The sequence below is a fragment of the Ursus maritimus genome, unplaced genomic scaffold (genome assembly GCF_017311325.1).
Source record: "Ursus maritimus isolate PB19 unplaced genomic scaffold, ASM1731132v1 scaffold_13, whole genome shotgun sequence".
NCBI lineage: Eukaryota > Metazoa > Chordata > Mammalia > Carnivora > Ursidae > Ursus > Ursus maritimus.
In genome coordinates, this window is record NW_024423675.1 from 61,070,318 (window position 1) to 61,093,038 (window position 22,721).

The 22,721-nt window shown below is 54.1% G+C and overlaps 1 protein-coding gene across 1 annotated transcript in view; it reads left to right on the plus strand.

The window, feature by feature from the left end:
• The window catches only part of SYNJ2 (synaptojanin 2), a 95,138-nt gene that overhangs the window by 18,185 nt on the left and 54,232 nt on the right, over positions 1-22,721 (plus strand). The window contains exons 2-4 of the mRNA XM_040628006.1: positions 8,014-8,100; positions 17,420-17,690; positions 21,570-21,795. Of these exons, the coding sequence (XP_040483940.1) occupies positions 8,014-8,100; positions 17,420-17,690; positions 21,570-21,795 (584 nt within the window). The remainder of the gene's footprint in view (positions 1-8,013; positions 8,101-17,419; positions 17,691-21,569; positions 21,796-22,721) is intronic.

Consider the following 22,721-nt stretch of genomic DNA (forward strand, 5'->3'; position numbering starts at 1 on the left):
GACCAGGAACATGGCCTGCGTGGCCTGGGTTTTAGGAAGCAGAGCACGTTCTGGCTCTGTGGGTGACTTCTACTCTTGATGACACCAGCCCCAACTCGGGACATCAGGCCAAGTTTGCCTGGCTTTGGGGCAAGCCAGCCTCTCCCTGGTGGGCCTAAGTCCTGGCTGTTTCTCTTCCACTCCCATGGCCCACTGGCCCTGGGGGTGGGATGTGTGTCCCCAAGACCCCTCTTTGCCACCTCCGGACACTCCTTCCCTCCTCCATAAAAGCACTCAACTTTGAATCTCAATGTGCAGTGCCTAACGGAGATCTTCCAAGGCTCATCCAAACTTCTAGACTGTGAAGAGCCCACCGGGGAGCCACGGGTTGCTGGCAGAGCAGTGTGGGACGTTCTCCTGAACGTTTACCCAGCCATCAGGAGACCGCAGGCCCATTTCACTCACCTGGTGTGCATGCCAGGGCTGTTTGCAGACAGGGTTCACTCACAGGATCCAGTGTCCTGAGCTTCCAGGGTCCCCTCAAAAGACAGGCTTTTTCGTTCCCAGGGTGTCCACATGGCCCCGTCATAGTTATTATAGGTCACCTGTGGTTCCTCGCAACCCAGATGCCTTCTACCAGTCAGGACTATTTTTAATCATAAGCCATGCTGTCTAGTAACATAGATAACTTATATCAGGTTACCAGGGAAGCAGGACTGGAATGTTAACCTGAGGTCAGTTCCCTTGCAGGCTCTGTTAACCCTTTGCCCACGCACACCGGGGACCCCGTCACCATTGCCCTATGTTGGAATTACCTGGTGATTTTACCTTGTTTAATGCCAGTGTCGCCAATGCTGAGGCTTGCCCTCGTTCTTGGTTCCTTCAGTCACCATGGTGATCCTCCTGAAACCGTTGGCCTTGGGCTCCCTGATCTCCCCCCCACCAAGTGGGTCCTCTACCCTGGTTCGGCCACTCTCTCCTATGGCCATGCTCTGGTCCCCCCTCTATCCGTGTCAAACACCCACTCTGCACCTACTACCCCCACCTTTTCAGCTTACCCCTTGGTTCCCTGTTAGGTGATCTGTGACCCTGCTAGGATGGTGGTCCCTGACCCTGCCACCCCCCACAGTTCCTTGCTGGCCCCCACGCCTCCCCTTTGGCGCCACAGGTCACAGCCACTAGCTCTGTCTTGCGCCTCTCCCTGTGGGCCCTTGTCCCTCTCTTGCTTGTCCTGCTCGCTTGGTGATACCGCCAGTGAGATCCTCTCCTCCTCTGCATAGCTGGAAGTTTCCAGAGACCCACTACCATGCTGATAGTGTCGTTGCCTCTTCATGATCCCTGAGTCCAGGTGGGACCTTCAGTGATTGTCCCAACGGGCTCTTCCCCGCCTCCCTCCTTCCAGCTCTGCCGCTCCTCCTCCACCTGCTCTTCTCCTCACTCTTAGCTGATGGACTTGCCTCTCGCTGCCCGGAAGCCCGTAGCGTTTGGGAGGAGACGTCCCCACCCCGCCTGCGCCCACATCCGGCCGCTGTCTGCTCCCTTGTCTCCTATTAACCACGGATGGACTGTTTTTGAGGGTGGCCCCCACTTAGACATTGGACTCCACCGACCTTCTCTGGGGCCTCGCTCCAGCAGCTCCCCCCCTCCTACCACATCAGTTATTACTGTCCCAGAGCATTTCCACCAGCACATGTGTGTGGGTGCACATGCACACACGTATACACACACATATATGCACACACATACACACAGACATATACACATGCATGTACACACAGATGTATACACTCGTCATGTACACACATAAACACACAAACATGTACAGACACACATGCATGTACACGCATATATACGCACATACGTGCACATACACATGCATATATACACATGCACGTACACACAGATACACGCACACACATATCCCCACCCCCACGCACATGCATACACACAGAGTTCCTCAAAGAACTGTACACACTGTCTCTGTTTCTCCCTCTCCATTCAGCTTCTTGCCCCTCAACTCCACGGACACTGCTCCTTTCTGGCCACCAGCGCCTAACTGGAAGGACGGACACTCTGTCCTCATGTTACGGACACAGAGCAGCATCTGAGCTTGCTCACCCCTCCTGCCTCCTTTAAGCACTTTCTTCAACGACGTCCAGGACACCACGCATTTCTGGTTTTCCTTACATCTTTTTGGACATTTCTCTTCACTCTCCTTGATTTTTGAACCTGCTGTTTCCAGCACTCACTTCCCAGGTGGTCCCCTCCAATCTCCAGAGTTTAAATACCTTCTGTTTGCCGGGACCCCATTTGTATCTCTGGCGGGACTTCTGTGCTGGACTCCAGGCTGGCACAGCTCTGGCCTCACGTCTATGCTGGGGCACCTGTGGGCACCGCAGGCTCATCTGTCTGACCTGAGCCCCTGATGCCCCATCCAGGCCTGGCCCGTCAGTCTCTGTCACCCCAGTGACGGCTGCTCCAGCCTTCCCATTGTCCAGGAGGAAGACTCGGCATCATCCTTGGACCCTGTCTTTCTCTCATATCCCACATCAAGACTGTCCACAGATCCTTTGGGTTCAAACTATATACAGATAACTGGCGATATTAAGGAATTATGGGTTTTTTAGATGTGATAATGGTATTGTGGTTACATTTTTATTTTATTTTGTTTTAAATATATTTTTAAAGATTTTTATTTATTTATTTGACAGAGAAATAGAGCACAAGCAGGGGTTAGCTGCCGGCAGAGGGAGAGGGAGAAGCAGGCTTCCTGCTCAGGGAGCCTGATGTGGGACTCGATCCCAGGACCCGGGGATAATGACCTGAGGTGAAGGCAGATGCTTAACCAACTGAGCCACCCAGGCGCCCTGTGGTTACATTTTTAAGGGGAGCCTTTATCTCTCAGAGATTCTTACTAAAGTATTTATAGATGAAATGCTAGGAAGGTTGGGATTTACTCACAATAATCTAGGGCAATGATTTTCACCAGGAGGACTCATTAAAGCAGATTTCTGTGTCTCAAGGCCAGAGTTTCTGACTTAGTAGGGTTGCAGTGGACCCGATCATTTGTATTTCTAATGCAGGTTGATGCCTATTGTCTGAGGCCCACGTTATGAGCCCCACTGAGGGAAGGTAGAGGAGAGTGGTGGGGGTATGAGTGAAGAGGGCTGGGCAAGAGCTGATGGCAGGGGAGGCAGTAGGGACGTGGTAGTGCGGGTCCCTACGCTTGTGCCAGTACTCTATTTTTCTTTGCAGGTGTCCATAGGAAAGTGTGTGTGTGTGTCCAGAATTTGGCTATTTCTCAGTACCTCCACTGCTACCACCCTGGTCCAAGCTAGCGTCATCTCTTGCCTGGATCATTGTAGGGGTCGGTCTCTTTGCTTTTCCCCTTGCCTCTCTAGGATCTGTTCTCAACAGAGCAGCCAGAGCAATCCTCCAAACCCTGCAGTGGCTCCCTGTCGCTCAGAGTGAAACCCCAGGTCTTTCTGTGACCTGCAAAGCTCTCTGCAATGTGTCCTCCACTCTGTTTCCTCTGCCAGGCGTGGAGCTCCTCGTTGGTCCTTGGATATGTCAGGAATGCTTCTGCCTCAGGACCTTGATACATGATCTCCTGGGCCTATAGTGGCTCCCCCCACCATCACTCTGCCGTCCCTGTCATTTCCTTTAAGCCTGCGTTCAGAAGTCGCCCTTGCAGTGAGGTCTTCTTAGACTACAGTATGTAAAATCTCACACACACACACCCCGCACACTTTACAGCCCCTTTCCCTGCTCCCTTTTCTCCTTAGCTCCTATCTGTATCATGCTTATTGAGCTTGTCTGTCCCCCTTGGCAGGAAGCTTACAAGGTACTTGGCACCCAGTAGGCCCCACCGCTCTGCCTTTCTGGATGTGCCTTGCCCGTGCCACTGTTCCTGGCTCCCACCCCCTCGCGGGTTGGCCTCCACTGTCATCTCATATCCATTCATGACATATGTTCCTTCTTTGCCACTGCCAAAGGCCTGCCTTGGCCAGCTCTGCTGTAGATGGATTTTTGTCTATGGTTCGCTGCTGTAGTTGTGTCTAGGACAGTGCCAGCCACAGCAGGCTCTCAGCACACGTTCGCTGGGCGCGTGACTGCGTCCCGGGGGTGAGAGGTGCATGAGGAAGAGGGCGGGAGAGCAAATGAGGGGACTTTCCTTAAAGGCTGGAAATTTGTGGCCAATGGGAGGGGAAGCGAAGGCATTCTAACATGGAAAAACCTACAGGAAATGCAACAAAAGTGTGAAAGACAGGAATAGTCTATTTTCGAAACATGAAGTAAGGGAGGACAGGAGTTGCAAATGGGCAGGCCAAATGCAGTCTGCAGAGGTGTGCGTTCAGCCCACACGATGCTTAAAATAAATTTGGATTGGTTGCCAACACTGAAAAATCAGGAGTGTCCTATTTCTCTCAAAAAACTGGAGAGGACTTGCTGGCCCTGGACTGACATGGGACTGACCATCTACCCCCGTTAGACGGTGTATATGTCCTCTGATCACCTGTGGCCCCCTCCAGAAGCTTCAGTCATTCATCACCTGCCTAGTGCTTGGAGACATTCGATCTGTGAGCTCCCTTTTGAAGAGCAAAATGGATTTCTTCCTTCAAACCTAACTGAGGAAATACAGTTGTTTGGGGTGAGCAGGGGTGTTGGGTGGTTTGAGAACAGGCTACCTGAGAGGCCAGGCCTCTGGGAATGCCGGGTACGGGCGGCGGGGGCGGGGGGCGGGGAGCTGCATTATGGAACCAGAATGTCCCCTCTTATACAGTGAGGGTTAGAAGGAGTGTTGGAGAGGAAGACATTGAAAAGAGAAAACAAGCTTATAGAAGAGACAGCTTGCCAACAAGTCTGGGCTTTAAAAGGACTGGCTCAGCACATGAAAAAGTGACCAAGTGTTGTGGGTTCCCATGTGTCCCCAAGAAAAGATATGTTGAAGTCCTAATTCACAATACGGCAGAATATGGAGCTGGGGTCGTTGCAGATGTCATTAGGTGAGACGAGATCGTGCTGGAGTCAGGTGGGCCCCAAATCCAATATGACCAGTGTCCTTTTAAGAAGAGGACAAGACACAGAGACACACATGGGGAAGACGGAGGCGGGGATGGGAGGGAGGTGGGGGGGTTGGGTGGGAACCAAGGACTGACAGCCCCCACCAGAAGCCAGTAGGAAGCAGGGAAGAAGCGTCCCCGGGAGGCTTCAGAAGGGGCCAGGCCCTGCCGACACCTGCTGCAAACTTCTGGCCTTTGGCCTTGTGACATGGACCGTGTTGTTGTTTGAGGCCAGTAAGGTAGCGACTTGCTGTGGGTTCCGATGTGTCCCGCAGAAAGGCGTTTCCGGTTGGGAGGCAGTAGCTTACAGGACTCCAGTGGGACCTGGTGGCCCTGGGGTTGTGCTTGTTTGTCTGCTAAATAAGGGGATGAAGAGCCTTTTGTTACTTGTACTGGCTTCATGTTCCTGGTGACGGGCTGTGATGCACGCACTTGTCACCTGTCACCTAGCAGAACAAGGGGCCAGCTGCGTTTCTAGAGCCCCATCTCGTGGGCACGTTCCCACCCCTGACGTGTGGATCTGACCACATCACTTCCGTGGGCAGTTTCCCTCTGTTTTGTTGTATCGGTCAGGATGATTTGCAGAGGTAAGGGAGTGCACAAAGCCTCCTTGTTGCTGGCTAACATGAGAACGGGGTGACGCTACGGCTTAGGGATTCTGTGTGAGGGCTTTCGTAAAGCTCCGAGGGTTGAAATATCTATATTTGTGTCAGATTTATTCTCGTGCTTTACCAACACGTGTCCCGAGAGGAGGGCCGGGATCCTGGTCCTGCCTGCAACACCTGCATGCGGGAGACCACGGGCTGGCCGTGCCTGTGGCCTGCGGGGATAGGCTTTCATGGGGTTTACTTGTCCTGGATCTGCGTGCAGGCCCGTTTCCAGCAGGACTCTGTAGGCACAGGGCACAGGGCCCGGCCCTCAGCAGTGGGCTTGCCATCATCTCTGGGCAGGGGACGTTGTTCATCTCAGCCAGGAGCAGATGCAGGGAATGCAGAGGCTACCTTGCGCCCCTCACCCATCATCGGTGTGGGAGCAGGAAGCCTGTGGCCTCCGAGAAATGGGTGATAGCCATCGGTGGGCCCCTAGGAGGTCAGCATCCTAAACCCTAGTCCCTGTGACTTTTACCTTGCGTGGCAAAACGGACTTTGCAGATGTGGTTAAGTGAAGGGCCTTGAGATGGGGAGATGGTCCTGGGTTACCTGGGTGGGCCTGGTGTACTCACAAGGGCCCTTAAAAGAGGGAGGAGGGGGGCACCGGGGTGGCTCAGCTGGTGAAGTGTTTGCCTTCAGCTCAGGTCATGATCTTGGGGTCCTGGAATGGAACCCCGAGTCAGGCTCCCGGCTCAGCAGGGAGTCGGCTTCTCTCTCTCTCCTTCTGCCCCTCCCCTTGCTCGTTCTCTCTCTCTCTCTCAAATAAATACATAAAATGAAAAAAAAAAGGGAGGAGGGAAGCAGGAGAGGGAGAGAGAAAGAGAAGTAAAGGTGGGAGCAGAGGCCAGAGTCAGGTTGCTGCTGGCTCTGAAGGGGGTGGGCAGGGTCAGGAGCCCAGGAACGCAGCCGGCTGGAGATACTGGGAAATGCCAGGAAACACGTTCTTTCCTAGAGCTTCCAGAGGAGTGCGGTCCTGCGACATTGATGTTAACCCAGTAAAGCCCATTCCGGAGGCTTCCGACCTGCATGGTTGTCAGCTCAGGGAGGTGTGTGGTTTGGAGCCGGTGGGTCTGGTGTTTGTGACCACAGCAGTGGCAGCAAGACCAGGGAATGACGTGCCTCGCGGCTGCCCCTCTCTGCACCCAGCCAAGGGAGTAGGTGGGCCGGGCCCCCCAGTCCTTCTCATAGTTAGCTGTAGGTTACTATGCCCCTGTGCCCCCCCAAACCCCCTAATCAATCAGAATGATTCCTGAGTATTGGGGGAGATGTGACTTAGTGAGCTGGCTCTTAACTTCTTCAGGGTCACTAACTGCTTTGCCATTGTGACGGAAACTGGCTCTGGGCCCCAGAAATAAATACATCCCCAAATTTGCACAGAGTTGTAGGGGTTCTACAGACCCCCTCCCCCCCCAGACGCTCTCCTGTGAAGCTGCAGTGTCCGCCGGACCTTCCTCTGTCACCGCACATTAAGAGCCCGTCTGTCACAGTGAATCAGAGGCAGAGTGACTGCTTTCCTGGTGAATGTCCCTAATGGTGTCTGCCAGGCCCTTATTTGAGGATTCATCCGGGTTCCTATTTTGTTCTCTGCATATAGAGACGTTCTTCAGAGGAAAGGTCCAAGGGCCTGTCGCCATCAATGCCAGATGGGTCTCTGGTGTCCTTGAAGGTCAAGGGCTCCCGGCTACAAAGGGTCCTTCCCTCTGTCAGGTCAGCTCTCTTCTTTTGCTTTCTCCCCAGGCTGTGTCTTGTCCTGGGCACTGGTGGTAACTGCTGAAGACCCCGGGGCTCTGCTCCTGCAGCTGCTGGGGGGGGGTGGTGTGCCTCGGGCCCAGGCGCGGGGTCCCTGGGACACGTGGGCCTTCTGCACAGTCTCCCCTGTCCGTTAGTTAGCAGGTCCCTGGGGGCAGGTGGGCACTCGCAGGACGAGCCTCCAGTTGGAAATATTTAGGAAAGGAGGTCCTCCCCATCGGGTAACGATGACTCACTCCTGTTTCTGAGCCTGCGGACTGGGCTGGGTCAGAGGCACCTGCTCCTGGCTTGAACCCCAGCACCTCCCGGCAGCCGGAGACGCTCCTCACCCTCCCCAGCCCCCCAGGGAGCTGTGGGAGCTTCCAGAGAGCAAGCTTTTTGTGGGAAGGTCCAAATCTCTGCAGCACGGTGATTCGCTAGTCAGAAAACCTCCACACACATTACTTGAGGCCGAGCTATTGTCTCTGCGTTTTCTTTTTCGAGTGGGTGGGGAGCCAGATTGGAAGGCTGCAGTGAATGAACTCCAACAGGAGACCCAGGCTGATGTTGTCTGTGATGTGTTTCTCTCCCAGCTCCGGAAGAGAAGGAGGTCATTAAAGGCCAGTATGGAAAACTCACGGATGCTTATGGCTGCTTGGGGGAGCTCAGGTTGAGGTCCGGTAAGTACCCGTCCAGACAGATCCGCAGCTGTCGGCACGTCTGAGGCTAGACTTCTAGGGCGCCGGGCAGACCTTCCCTTGTTTTCCGTTTGGAGAGACTGCCAGATTTAGGCATTTTATTTTAGCTGTTGTGATCTTTTAAAATGTTTCTTTATTTTGCTGGTCCTCCGTGCTGGGGAGGAGGTCAAGGTGAACGCAGCCTGATTCTCCCTGGTCTGTGCTGGGGAGGAGGAGAAAGTTGTGAGAAGGAAGCTCACCTGCATTGTCTGCCCTCCAGGACCTGAGTTTTTCCAAAGTCGGGTCTGGAGGACTGGGGGTGTCTGGGGGTGGGGGGGTCTGCCCAGGGGGCTGTTTGTCGTTTAAGAGGGATCTAAAAGGGGTGGACACGGGAAGTCAGAAGCCCCCGGGCTCACAGGGTGGCTTGGAGAAGAGCGGGACTGGGCATGTGGGCGAGGAGAGAAGAGCCCCCGTGCACCTGCCATGGGACCCTGGGGGTGGGGTGTGGGGGAGAGGAAAGGAAAGTGCATTTGAAAAACGGGCTGTGTAGTCTGACTTTGAAAAGGCTGAGAACTCACAGGAACAAGCAGGCATCCTTGCTTGTATGAGACCCTGGGGGCTGCACTGTCAGCTGGGCAGCCATTGGGGGTCACAGCCTTTCCGTGGGGCCCCCACGTTGTCACCTCTGTGCCCCTGGACCTCACTTCTGGGTCTGCAGCCACCATTTCCTTCCTCCTGTCTCAGCCACCTCATTTATGTTGGCCCCACCCGGTGTCTCCAGGGACGTTTGGGGCCCAGGCCAGAGCACAGGTGACATCCCTCATTCTCAGTCCTGCTCCCCTGCTTCCCGAGCCGAGCATGTTAGGGCTGCACGTGTCCCACAGCAGCTGTGCTCACAGACTGAGGATTTTTTAAGCCGACAGAATGGCACTGTTGTTTGTCATTACTTTTCTGGGTCTTTTCTTTCATGGGTGGGCTCTTCTGAACTCTGATGATACCACCGATCGTTTTCAAATAGTGTGTAGGAAAAGCACTCAGTATAAATGGCAACGTGCATGCATTCAATGTCTGTTTTGTGCCCGGGGCTAGGTATACGGTAACTTACTTAATCCTAAAAATAAGCCAATACCATATTGTGTCTTTTCCACTGTTCATAGTAATGGAAACAGGCTCAGAGGGTTCGAGTCATCGCCTCAGGTAAGAAGAGTAGCTAGGATTCAAGCCCAGACCAAGCTGCCTTCATACACTCGCTTTTTCCCTGAAAACGTGCTGCCTGCCTCGGGTCTTCTGTGGGGCTTTTCCCCACAGTGATTTTAATGAGGTTACCAAAAATCCTGATGGCCCTCCCCTCCACGATGATGATGTGAGGATGCCAGCTAACCGTCCATAGCGCCTACTCCATGCCAGGCGCTGTCTTAACGTAGTAACTCGGATCTCCCAGCACGAGAGGTGGCAGCCTGTTACGCTCCTGCTTTACCCACACAGACAGGAGCTCAGAAAATTTAGGTGCTGTATTTTGTCTATTCTGTGATGTATAGCATCTTGGCTCTTAGGATGTTACCGTTGCTGACATCTTACAGTTATAACCGGCAGTGTTTTTCTGCTACATGAATCAACGATCCATTTTGCATTTGACCCAGACCTGGATTTAGCGCAGGCCAAGGTCAGGCAGTTCTCAAGGGGTGACCTCGGTTTTAAATGCATGCCTTCTGGCATCTGGGGTTGTTGTCAACCACCGGCATGTTCTGTCTTGAAAGGGGGCAGAAGAGGTTGAGCTTCCAAGGACAGGAAGAGCAGTACCTTTCTGTCATCCCAGAGGAAAGCGTTTTTACTCTGGATGATGATTTGGGATCGGCTGCAGGGAGTTACTCTTAACAGGGAAGGGCAGCAGCCCCCTGGTTTGAATCCTAGCTGTACTTCTTACCCGAGGCGATGACTTTAACCTTGAGAAATATTGTCAGACTGGGTCAGGGCGTCTGTGGGGCATCTGGCCCAGGGTCAGGGCATCTGTGGGGCGACTGGCCCAGGGTCAGGGCAGACTTCCATGGAATCACCCCAGGGCAGGACTTGGAGAGAGGTGACCACGTGCTGGGGAGCTGTGGGGGGAGGAGGGCAAGGCCCTGCCCCCTTCCTGCAGCCTTTGCCACCACCCACCCGCCCCTCCCCCCAGGAGTGAGTGCGCACAGCCTTGGGGGGGCCCTCTGGAGGGCCGTCAAGTCCCCAGCCCCCATTTCTCCTGTCCTCTGATTACCCCCAGCCCCTCCTGCCAGAGTCGACCTCTGGGGCCGGCTGCCAGAGCTCTCCGAGGGGGTGAGGGTGACTTCCCAGTGTTGGAATGTCAGGATTCTTTGGCCTGTTTTCAACACATTCCTGAAAGGGCCCTAGGGTTATCTGAAGGATAGATGGAAGGATTGGGCCTTAAATCCCCTTTGGTTACGTGAAGGAGTATGTAGCTTTAACTTGATTTTCTTTTCCTGCTGCAAGTCCCCAGCCCAGAGCTAGCGTATTTTCTCCTCACCTGTTGGCGGTGTTGGGCGGTGCAGAGTGAAATCCCGATTTGGGGCTGCCACCAGCACAACCAGCCTGAGTTGGGGATGGGCCTCCCTTTTTGACTTTTTTAGGTTGAGGGTCTCTGTACAAAGAAAGAGACTTCCCCTTAGGCTTGTGACGTGGGGCAAGTTGTTGAATTTCCATCTACCTAAGTGAAGATAGCTGTTTTATGTTAGAAATTAAGAAACGTGCATAAAAATTGCATAAAAGCTTTATTCCAGGTTCCTAGGTTTTCATGGAGTCTGTAAGTCCCTCCTTCCTCCAGAAATGCCAGCGGGAAGGAGGTGGAGCCCCCACAATTAGCCGGGGAGTCGAGCTTCCTGATGCATCCGTGATACAAAGCACAGAAAGTGAGAGTATAGCGGTGGAAAGAATTTATCCCAATGATTACAGGGATTTAACTCCCTTTTAACCTAATCTCTCACGGCTTCCCTGTTTCATAGCCTCAAGGGTTGAATACAGTGAGGTCTATAGTGAATCGTGTCTTCTGGAATTGTGTAGTGTGCAGCCTGTGAAGCTGTACAGGACAGCCCTCCTAGATTCTGGTCCAGCTCCACGACAGACTCACTTTCTGTATTTATTAATCTCTCTGTATTCCCACATGCAAAACCAGGAAAATTGCCTCATCTCTATATTAGATCATTCTTAACAGGTCTTTAGGGGAGAGTAAACCTGGTCTGAGCGTGGGTGCTGAGGGGGAGGGGCTGGCCTGCAGAGGGGTCCCTCTGGGAGAAGTAGGTGTGGGGTAGAGCTCAGGGCACCGAGTCCTGGTGGGTGCTTAATCTGCACAGGCTAGTGGAGGGCTCACTGCTGGGCAGTCACGACAAAATGAAATGTCTCTGGAGAGGGCAATGGGATCATCTTTAGTCTTGAGATTCGGGGTATGCCGTGTTCTCTAGAAAGTCTTGATATGGCCTTCATCAGTCTTAGGCAAATTTATGACCTGTATCCAGTGATGTGCTGGTAAATACTGGACATCCAGCTCTCTGGGGGCAAAAGCCCTGATAGGAAGCGTCTGCCAGTTTCCATGGTATAGCTAACCCACCCCTGGTGGATTTCAGGCTACCGTGCAGAGTTGGGGAAAGATGGGCACTGCTGGCTCCCATGAACCGGTGTAAGCTCCCAGCACACCCACGTCTGCACTACTTTCACGTTCTAGAAAGGGAAGGTGAAAGAGATCCTTGAAACTGTGCCATGTGGATGCAGGGTATTTAGGACTCTGAGCTGGTTGGTATAGGGTGGAGCCTTGGGGACCCACCCCTCCATGGGTGGGCAAGCCTAGAGCTCTGGAGTCCTCTGTCTACAGCTTTAGAGTATGAGATTGTCCTACACAAGCAGGATGGATAAGGTGGTCTGTAGGCACCCCAGGGTTGAGATTGGCACAAACCTTGCCAGGGAGTGAACTCCAAGGCTGAGCCAACAGAGAAATGCCAACGCAGGGGAAGCAGGAGGCCCAGCGGCCAGAACACACCCAGCATTGTCCCCACACAAACGGCATTGTGTCTGTGCATGACTCACCGTGCTTCCAGCGCCAGCTCTGCCCAGCCAGATGACCGTGGCCACAGCTAGAACAAGACACGGACCCCGTTCCTGCAGGGCTCAGGGGGCTGGGGGCAGCTGGGCCTTGGAGTTGGGTTTTGAAGGCAGCCCTCTCGAGGGAGAGAGTTTCTAAATCAACACTGAGGTCTCCGAGGTTGTTGTGTGTCCGGTAAAATACCCAGAAGGTAAAAATTTACCATTGTAACCAATTTAAAGTGGACAGTTTGGTGGCATTAAGGACATTTACGTTGTTGTACAACCATCACCGCCATCTGTCTCTAGAACTTCTTTCATCTTCCCGAACTTAAATCCTGTCCCCACTGAACAGTACATGTTGGGTGGCTGCCTCCCACTTCTCCACCCTGCTTGCTCAGGCTGCGGGACTTGTCTGGACCGTGAGCCTCCTGCCCCCCGGAGGGGTGTCTGTGTCCTTGTGTGTGATCCCTTCCGACCCTGGCTTGTCTTCAGGCCTGTGACCTGTTGCTTGCCCTCCCTGTCACCTCCCCTGACTGTGGCCAGCGACCTCTGACCCAGGCGTGCTCTCGCTTCGGCCCTGGAACCAGAGTTCCTCCGAGCTGGATGGGACGCAGAGGCCATCTGGTGCCTCGTTCTCTGAGGCCCAGAGAGGGGAGGAGACTGGACAGAGGCCCCGCAGGCCGGGGGAGGCGTGCACAGTCCAGAGCCTCACCTTCTGAGGCCAAAGCACGTTTGAGTTTTGTCTTTGCCTTGCTGTAGATCCTTACTGGTCTCAAGCCCCTGGCCTCAGCCTCGACTAATGAGTCCTGAGACCCGCCACCCCCCGGCCTTCTTGGCTCGGAGAAAACTGTTTTACTAAAAACAGTCTTGTGTGCAGTGTGAGCACTGGAGGGGACACCTCACACACCTGGGTCCCACCAGCCCCACTCTTATCCCCTAGAGACACCTTCTTTGCGGGGATCGCAGGCCAACGCCGCACGGACAGGTAGGCCAGGGGCAGTGACCCCTCCCCCAACGGTCTGGTGCTGGCCTTGAACCAGGACGCTTTCCTTAAAACCTGTAGTACGTGGAGCACATCCGAGGGCGCTAGACACAGTTGGGGAGGTGGAGTCATGCAGGGACTGGAGTGACAGGAAGCCATGGGCCAGGCTAAGGAGGGCTGGGTCCCCCTCCCAGAGAGCCGTGGCCCAGCGCCGTTCCTCTGAGGTCACAGAGACTGTCCATGGCACACGTACTTGGTCAGTTCTGAGGAAAACAGTTCCTAGGTCCTCACCTCCTTGGTTTGCCTTGGAATGTCCCTGGGATGAGGGGCCTGTTTCTCATTCTCCTCTGTCCCTTCCACAGCCACCCACCTTCCATCTTACCTTTGTCTCCCTCCAGAATCGTGCCGTGGCGTGTGGCTCTGGGAGGTAAATACCTACAGATGCCAAACAAAGGGCCGGTTCCCACTATTGTTGTCAGCACTGCTGAGGAAGCAAGTCCCCTCTGTGCCTGGTGACAGTCGGTGTACAAGTCAGGGGATAGCCAGCTGTTGGCTTCCTACAAAACTGGAGGAGACGTCAGTGGGCTATCAGCTGACAGCATTAATAGTAATTTGATGGACAGATTTTGTGATTTTTTTTTTTTTAGCAGGTAACTCAGAAGGACGTGGAAGAGTGATTGGGCAACATGGCTATAGTGAAGCCCTTTCTGTTCCCATCAATGTCTGAACGTGAACGAGGTTTCTTAGTGTTCACGTCTATAAAAATGAAAAACAGAACTAGAATTGGTGCAGAATCTAGTTTTGTTCCATTAATAAATAATATTTATCTGTGGATATATGAACCACAAGTCCCATCCACCTTCCAACAAATCTGTTTTTTTATGTTAAATCACTGTTTAGCAAAGCATTTTGTTTATATTGTTTGACCGATTTTGTACTAAAAATCATTGCAATGATAACTCAAGCCAAAGTCTTAAACACTTCAAGTGCTGGGACCAAACTGCTGCGGGGTATGATCGGGAGACACAGAAGCACAAAATATGTGTCATTAAGATGAAGTTCTGGGGGGACGTGAATTGGAAATATGAGGAAGATCCCATCTGTTGAACTTATTCATGCATTCCTTTATCAAACCAGAGTCTAGCTTCCACTGGTACTGGTAAAGAGGCCCACAACAGTTTTATTTTTACACGTCAATATTTAGCTTATGCTGGAAAATATATTATTCACAACCACTTAAACTAATGATGAAAACTTGTGGCGTCAAATGAGCACGCGGTGCATTAGTCAGCCATACCCCTAGTGAGACAGAAAGCCAGCCCACTGGAGACCGCCAGACCTGGGGGCCCGAGGGAGCCGGAGAGGGGGGACCCATGTTTGCATTGTGGGTCCAACACAGACTGGCTGAGCACTTGGGCGGATGATTTGGCTCCCCCTGGGGACAGTCCCTCACGTGTAGAATGGTGGCCTCATCAGGCACGTTGGCCACCCATCAGCAAGGACATAGGTGAGGAGCACGAGCTCTCGAAGCAGACTTGGTCTGAGTAACTTGCCCAGGCGGTAGAGCCCAACAGTGGATTCAAATCCCAGCTCCCCCACTATGTCACCTTGGGCAGGCTTCTTTTTTTTTTTTAAGATTTTTTTTTAAATTTATTTATTTGACAGAGACAGAGACAGCCAGCGAGAGAGGGAACACAAGCAGGGGGAGTGGGAGAGGAAGAAGCAGGCTCCCAGCAGAGGAGCCTGATGTGGGGCTCGATCCCAGAATGCTGGGATCACGCCCTGAGCCGAAGGCAGACGCTTAACGACTGAGCCACCCAGGCGCCCCTTGGGCAGGCTTCTTAACCTCTCTGTGCCTCCATCTGCCTCTCTGTGAAATGGGGCCAGAAGTGGTACCTCCCCCATGGGCTTGTTGAGAGGAAGGTCACGGAACAGTGCCTGGTGCCCGGGAAGCACCGCCCTGAGAATCTGCTGTCATCAGATGCTTGGTTCCACTGCGCTCCTGTGGTGGCTTTTTTAAATTTACCTGTGCCCTCTCCCCACCCCTCATCCTGGGACCCAGGAGCTCCAGTTCTCATGGATTGTAAGAGCCGTTTTTTCATGCCTGCTGCAGCTGCCCCTCCCGAGCCTCCCCCGGGCCACTGCCCTGCGCAGGAAATGCCTACTGTCTTCGAAGCCACCGGGACTCTTGCCAGGGACTCGGTCCCCCCACGCAGAGGCTGATGAGGAAGTGCTGCTCGAAATCCACTCCACAACTTGGGTGGAGAGACGTAGTTTTCCATGCTTCTCCTTGACCCCACTCTCTACAGAATCTCCTCTGGGCTCGCAGCCTAGACCGCAGGGGCTGTCCCCTGGCCACGCCTCTGACTGTTCCCGAACTCTGCTTTCCCCACGCTGAGCACATCGAAAGAGGCAGATGGGATGCCTGGGCATTGGTTCTAGTACAGGCTACGGGAACATTTGTGTTTGGGAGGCTATAATTCGAGGACGTCAAGCCCACATAAACCCCACCTATCTTCCAGAAATGATACTTATTCTGCTTAAGAAACTCAGCCCCCTGACACCTATCACTGTCCACAGCATAACTGCTTTATTCTTATGTTGCTTAAAGCAGTTTCCTGACAATCTGTCTGGGGAGGTGGGATATGAGCCAATATGGTCACCCTGTTGGTCCCCTCAGCAGGCATGGTAGGAGTGGTGACCTAGTCATTGGATGAAGGCATCTTTAAAAAAACCCAGACGTGTCCTGGCTCCGAGCAGCACTCTTCTTCCTATCAAGGGTGAGGAGGGAGTGGGGGGGACACAATGAGCAGTGGGACTTAAGGGGCTTTTATCAGAGTGTCTAAAATGTTGACCACCATGACTCCAGATAACGACCTCTGACCATCTGGAGTAGATCTTGCTGGGAGCAGATCCTTTAAACCTCAGCAGGGTGGGGAAACTATCCTCTGGACCAGAACCACACCAGCCCCCGAAGGCCAGTTGGTCATCCCACTCACTTCTCCTGAAACAGAGCAGGGGCACTGTCCCTGCTGTCCCCAGAGCAGAGCCTTGTGACACACCCCTGACTCCCACAGCATGGGCTTGTCAGCACCTGTGCAGTGGGGGGTGCGGAAGAGAAGGCAGCACAGACGGTTTGGTGGGGTCCCCGGAGAGGCTGCCTCGCTCTCCTGACAGCCAGGTGGGCGGTGGTATGGGTAATCATTTCACGGGGAACGGGGAGGCCTGAGCTGCCCTCTCACTGGCTTCGGTAGGAAGTAGTCATTAAACAGCTGCCATGTGCAGTGCTGGGATATAACAATGAAACAGATTCCTGCCCCTAAAAAACCCCCCATCTACTGGGGAACACAGATGGGAACGAGGTTGTTAGCTTTGCGTGTATGAGGGGCACATAGCAATGTCTTGGGAAAGCAGGGCAGGCTCCCCGAAGGGTCGAGAGGAGTTCTCCTGGAAAGGAGGGACTGAGCTAGGGTGGCCCTGATGAACACTGGGAAGGCTTGTGGCTCTTCTGCAGGGTGGAGGCAGTGGGGGCGAGTGGGGAAGGCCTTGATAGGCAGATGGTGGGGGGGGCATCCGGGACAGAGACAACATTTTGGGCAAAGGCCCAGGGGGTGAGGGCATATGGTATATTTCAGGAGCCACAAAGGACAGCCCGTGAGAGCTGCTGGACCATGGGTGTCCACAGGTGGGGAGGGATGGGGGTGGTCGGCCTGGGAGGAGTTCCCCTTTCAGTTCTGGGGGAAGTGGGAGCTGTGGAAGGATTTAAGCAGAGGGAGGTCTTCCATCAGGCAATTGTGAGAGGCTACTCCGGTGGCTGAGCTTGGAGTCCTGACCGCACGGTGGGGGGGGGGGGGGGGCGGCGGCGGAGCTGAGCCAGGTGGTGCTTGAGGATTCGTGGAGAGGGCAGATTTGCAAGGCTTTAGGTGGCAGATAGTGGGAGAGGCTGTGGGGCTGGAAAGGCTCCAGGCCAGTGACCCTCAGGCTGGTGGGCAGCAAAATGGCCTGGCTGCTTGTTAAAACACAGGTGGCTGGCCCCTGGCCCTGCGGTCGGGATGGGGCCAAAAATTCACATTTCTAGGAGGTTCGCAAGTGGTGGCACTGCTGCTGCCCGTCAGTGGCCACCCTCCAAGAACCAGGCACTGGGCTTCAGGCTCAGGTGACAGAGATTCCTGGGGCTGCGAGGGAGTGAACACAGCCACGTGGTTGCAGTGGAAGCGTGGGTGCTTGTCCTCCGCTCCGTGTGGCCCTGAGCCCCCTTGTCTGTTTCCCTTCCAGGTGGCGCTTCCCTGAGCTTCCTGGTCTTGGTGACAGGCTGCACATCAGTGGGCAGAATTCCAGAGGCTGAAATCTACAAGATCACTGCCACTGACTTTTACCCTCTGCAGGAGGAGGCCAAGGAGGAGGACCGCCTCACAGCCTTGAGAAAGATCCTCAACTCGGGGGTCTTCTACTTCTCGTGGCCCAACGATGGGTCCAGCTTCGACCTCACCGTACGGGTGCAGAAGCAGGGCCATGACAGCGATGAGTGGGGCAGCTCCTTCTTTTGGTGAGGGCCCTGGGTCATCTCCCCCCCCCCATCCCCACCCCTGAGCTCAGGGAAGGTGTTCAAAGCAGTCTAATGTAGATTTAGAAAAGAAACTCTCCATAAGTAAGGAGCATAAGAGCCAACATCCACGTGGTACTTCCTAAGTGCCGGGCTGTGCTCAGTGTTCCTGTGGTTCTCTCAGCGATCCTGGTTCCCCTCTGGTGCACACACATTTACCACCGACGCTTATATACGGGGCTTATGTTCTAGTAAGTTCCCTGCTGGTACTAACTCAGAATCCTCATAGTCACCTATGAGGTAGGGTCTGTTTGTTATGCCCATTTTATAGATAAGGAGACTGAGGCTTGAATAAGTGAGGGAATTCGAACCCAGGCATTTTGGCTCCAGATCCTGTACTGTTAATCACCAAGCCAAACCAGCTCCTCCAGCAATGGGGAAACTGAGTCAGCCTGCCAAGGTGTCATGCGGTCATGTGGTAAGACATATCCTGAAGCCCAGACCAAGGTGCCTGGATTTCTGTATGTTTCGGCTTATTCGGGTGCTCCTTCCTGAACACAGCTAGGTGTGGATGACCGTATAAATATGGAAATTATCTATTGCTCTTTCTGGGCCCTGGGGGTCATGACCCTGACAAGTCCTGGGGGGGAGGTATGGTGCAGTGATTTACATCGACTGGTGTCAGGCCTGGGTTGTCAACTGGTGTACCCCTCAGATTTGCCAGAAGACGTGTGAGAAGTGAGTCAGAAGCCAACGTGATGAAAATCGTGCTGTAGAAATTGCTCCAATATGCCTTATATACCGAATGTTCTTAGAATTCCAGTGCTGGCCCTTTGGAGCCACCCTAGTTTTCCAGCCCTAGGACAGGGTGGGTGAGGCTTATTTATATCCTTTATTTATGCCTGCCTCCCTCCCTGTGCCCAAACCCAGAAAGTCGGAGTTCTCCTTCACTGCATAAATGTTTTTTTCCTTGGTGTTTCGGGCCCCCCACCCCTGCCCGATTTCTGTTTGGAGAAAGAGGCTTCACCATGTCCCGCCATGCACCTCGCATTCCCTACCCCCAGGCCCTCGTGGACCAGCTGGTTTTGTTGAGTTCTTGGGGCGGTAATGCACTCAAACTTGAAAACACCTGTGAGTCTCCTGCTGGTCTTGTTAAAATGTAGATTCTGATTCAGCAGGTCTGGGCTGGGGCCCCAGACTCAGTATTTCCAGCTGGGTAATGGTGGTGGCTCCTGTCCTGCTGGTTTGAGGACCCCTTTCTGAGAAGTAGGTCCGGGGGGTGGTGTTTCTGTGAAATCACTAAGTCCATTTTGCAGGGACCAGCAGGTGCTCCTGAAGTCAGCTGAAGTTAGGGATGCAGGGCTGGGGATTCTGAGGGGTGTCTGTGCTAAGGCCACGGAGCCACTTCCAACAGGGACTGCTGACATTCCTTGGCAACATCTCAGGACGGTAGGGGACACCTGGGGAACCAGGTGGCCCCGGCACCTTTGTGACCGCTCGTCAGGCCTCCTTCTGCCAGCTCTGGAGCTGGAGACTCAGGGTCCACAGAGAGCAGCAGGAAGGGTGTGGACTCACGAGGGGGAGGCTGAGGAGGGCTGGGGAAGGGGCAAGCCCCAAGTGGACAGCAGACTATATCTGGAGCTGAGAGGAAGTGGCAGTCTGGAGGGTGCCAGGCCGCTGGGCTACACCACACGTCAGGGTGTGTGGTGTTTGGGCGGCACCCACGGAACTGACCACAACTGAGTCAGCCCCGACTGAGTGGTCATGGGCTTGATTGCCTCAAGCCGCCATTCGGGGTGCCGTGTTCCAGATCTGGACCCACATCTGGAGTCAGATGGGGTCAACACGGAACGTGGCTGGTGAATGAGAGAGTGTAGGGCGGTGTGAAGTTGTTTTTCCGGGCCGGTGATGGACCCCAGGGATAATTGCTTCCCAGTGGAATGCAAGCCCAGGAGGAAACTCACAGTGGTTTTCCTTTATAGATCTGGGTCTCTTCCTCCGAGGAGAAGAGCTGTCCTCCTACAGCTGCCAGGCCAGTGTGGCTACAAACGGGGATTCAGAGTTGACAGTTTGGCCAAAGGCTCCTTTGCCTGACCCCTGGTGACTGATGGCAGCCATAGCTGTGTAGCTAGAAGACTGGAATATTCTGGAGGCTTTGCCTTGATACCATGTGCAGATTTGTTACTAAAGCTGGTTCATCGTCTGAATTTTAGAGAGTGATTCAGAAGACGAAAGTGCGTTTTTGTAAAGGAGTGCTCCGTGCCCACATTGTTTAGGTAGACAAGCACAGTGGCTAGCAGAGCTCAGAAGGGGGTCCCATAGGCCGCTCCCTGAGGGGTGGGGTTTCTCAGCATCACGCTCAGGGTGGCGGAGGCTGGCCTGAGATCTTGGGAGCCTTGCTGCTTGGAGAAGCCACCCGAGACATCAGGGCTCACAGGGCACTTCTGAAGAAATGAGAGAAGGCTGCAATCCCTAAGGAAGGGTCTAGGACAGCAACAGTGCTGCCTTTTTTAAGCAAATAGGGCATTGTGGTCTAGATTTGCTTAATACCCTGTGGGAGAGAGCCTTCTGGGAAGGTTCCTGCCTCACCAGGCGTGTCTGAGAGGCCTCGGAAGGTGCAAGGTGCTCCTCGGGTCCCCTGAGCGCCCCGAATAGAGCTCGGCCTGTAGTGTCGGGGGTCCTGGCACCCCTCCAAGGCCGCCCTTCTCAGAGTGGCCGCTGGGGCTGAGTAAGGTTGAGTGGGTGTTGGGGAAGCTGAGAGAGAGCAAGAGAAGCCAGTGGCCAGCACGGGTGAGGCTGGGCCTTGTGGGGCCTTCAGTGAGAGAGGACACAGACCTGGGGCTGGCAGTGCCCGAGAAGAGGGCAGGCTCCCAGCTCCTCGCTGCTGCTTACTGGCTCCCAGACCTTGGGCAAGTCCTTCACTTCTCTGTGCCTCAGTTTCTTTGTCTGTAGGATGGGCTGAATGATAATACCTTTCACATGGGGCCTTTGGAGGATGAAGTGAGTTAATCCATCCCAAAGCACTTAAAATGGTACTCGGTGCACTTGATAAATGTTGGCTTTTATCCCTATCCTTATCATGGACACCAGGGGTCTGTCCCCAGAGCCCCAGAACAATCCACCGGATATGGGGATGAAATACTGGAACTTTTGTTGCTCTTATTTTCGTCTCATCCTTTTTATTTATTTTTAAAGATTTTATTTATTTGAGAGAGCAAGGTGGGGGAGGGAGAGAAGCAGACTCCCCACTGAGCAGGGAGCCCAAGGCCGGCTCCATCCCAGGACCCCGGGATCACAAGTTGAGCCGAAGGCAGACCCTTAGCCCACCGAGCCACCCAGGTGCCCCTTGTCTCATGCGTTTTACTTATTTTGGACTGCTTCCTACTGCTCTCATTGAGATAGGCTACACCTCATGGGCTATGTATGTCATTTAAATAAGCTTGCATGTACTTACTTAATGATTATTTATCATTATTTAATTACAAAACCTATGATTGAATTTTTTACTGATGGGATTTCTTTCTGAGCCATGTGGAGGCCAGGGATCCAAAGGAAGGCTCCTCCCACGATCCCCGGAAGGTGGTGGTTGGCTCTCCCTCCCCGCCCGGCTTTCCATTCGCTGACACTGCCGCCCGCAGTGGTTTTGGGAAGGACTTCCGTGTCGACGCTGCGCGGCCTCGGCTGCCCTGCTGTTTGGGGGTCACAGAAGCGCGTGAACCTTCTGGCCCCGCTTCCCGAGCACCGAGTCCTCTAGGGGCGCTTCCCCCCACCCCATCCCCCCGCGTGAGTGCCGGCCCTGCGCCTGCCCTCCGCACTCGCTTCGGCGCAGTGTTGCGGGAGGATGCGCTGCGACCCTGGTCGCTGTGGGGCTCCGTTTTGCAGGAACCAGCTGCTGCACGTGCCGCTGAGACAGCACCAGGTGAGCTGCCGCGACTGGCTGCTGAAGGTCATCTGCGGCGTGGTGTCCGTCCGCACGGTGTACGCCTCGCACAAGCAGGCCAAAGCCTGCCTCATCTCCCGCATCAGCTGCGAGCGCGCCGGCGCTCGCTTCCACACCCGCGGCGTGAACGACGACGGCCACGTGTCCAACTTCGTGGAGACTGAGCAGGTCAGTGCCCGGGCCGCTCGGGGGCGCCTGGTGGTTCTCAGGGGACACAGCGGTGCTAGTGCATTTACGTTTGGGGCAGAAGGGGCTCAGGCATAGTGGAGGGCGTTTCTGGTGATCGTGGCTTCTTCCTCTGATTGGAGACCAGAGCGAGTCCTCGGGGCTCTGCCTGCCACTGTGGCCTCCAGTTCGCCTGGGCTTTCTTTCGTGATTCGCTTTTGCTGGGGTCATACTGCTTCCCCAAGGTACTTTCAGCTAAAGGGAAGCCGGAATTTTTTCCATGGTCATAAAGGGTGGCCCTCATGTCAGAGGGCAGGCGATGGATGAACCAGCAGGGTTGGAAGATCTTCTTAAGACAAAAAGTAGACCAATAAAACAAGGGTGAGAGGAGAAACCATTTTTCATTCTAAATCAGCCGGAGCATGTCTTAGCACCTGAGAGTTGCAAAATCTGCGTGTTCAGCGGCACTCGCTTTCAGCTTCCATGAATATAACCATCTGCTTCATCTCTCATTGATATTTTTCCCCCTAAATTCTGTTCTCATTCCCAGAGATGCTGCCTTACATTGGTTTTTTTCTTTCGAGGTTGCAAATCTGTAGAATAAGGCCCCCTTGTAGACAGGTGGAGTAAATTCTGAGACAGGCAAGCCCCAGGACAGGCACAGGTGCCGCGTGGCTGTGGGTGTCCCGCTGCAAACAGCCTGTGTTTATTTAGCCATGATGTGGCTTTGCAGCCCCTCCTTCCTGCAGCTGTGAGAGGTGTTTTGTACCAGGACTTGAGCCCGTTTAATTCAGCACAGAACTGAACACCTGCTTTCTGGGTGTGAGCTGCGCCTGCTTGGGCTTAAGGTGAGGTGGTTCTCTTGGAGTCAGAGGCTGACTAGGAGAGCTTGGGAATGGGAGCTTTCAGAGGAGTGGCAGGGCCACTTG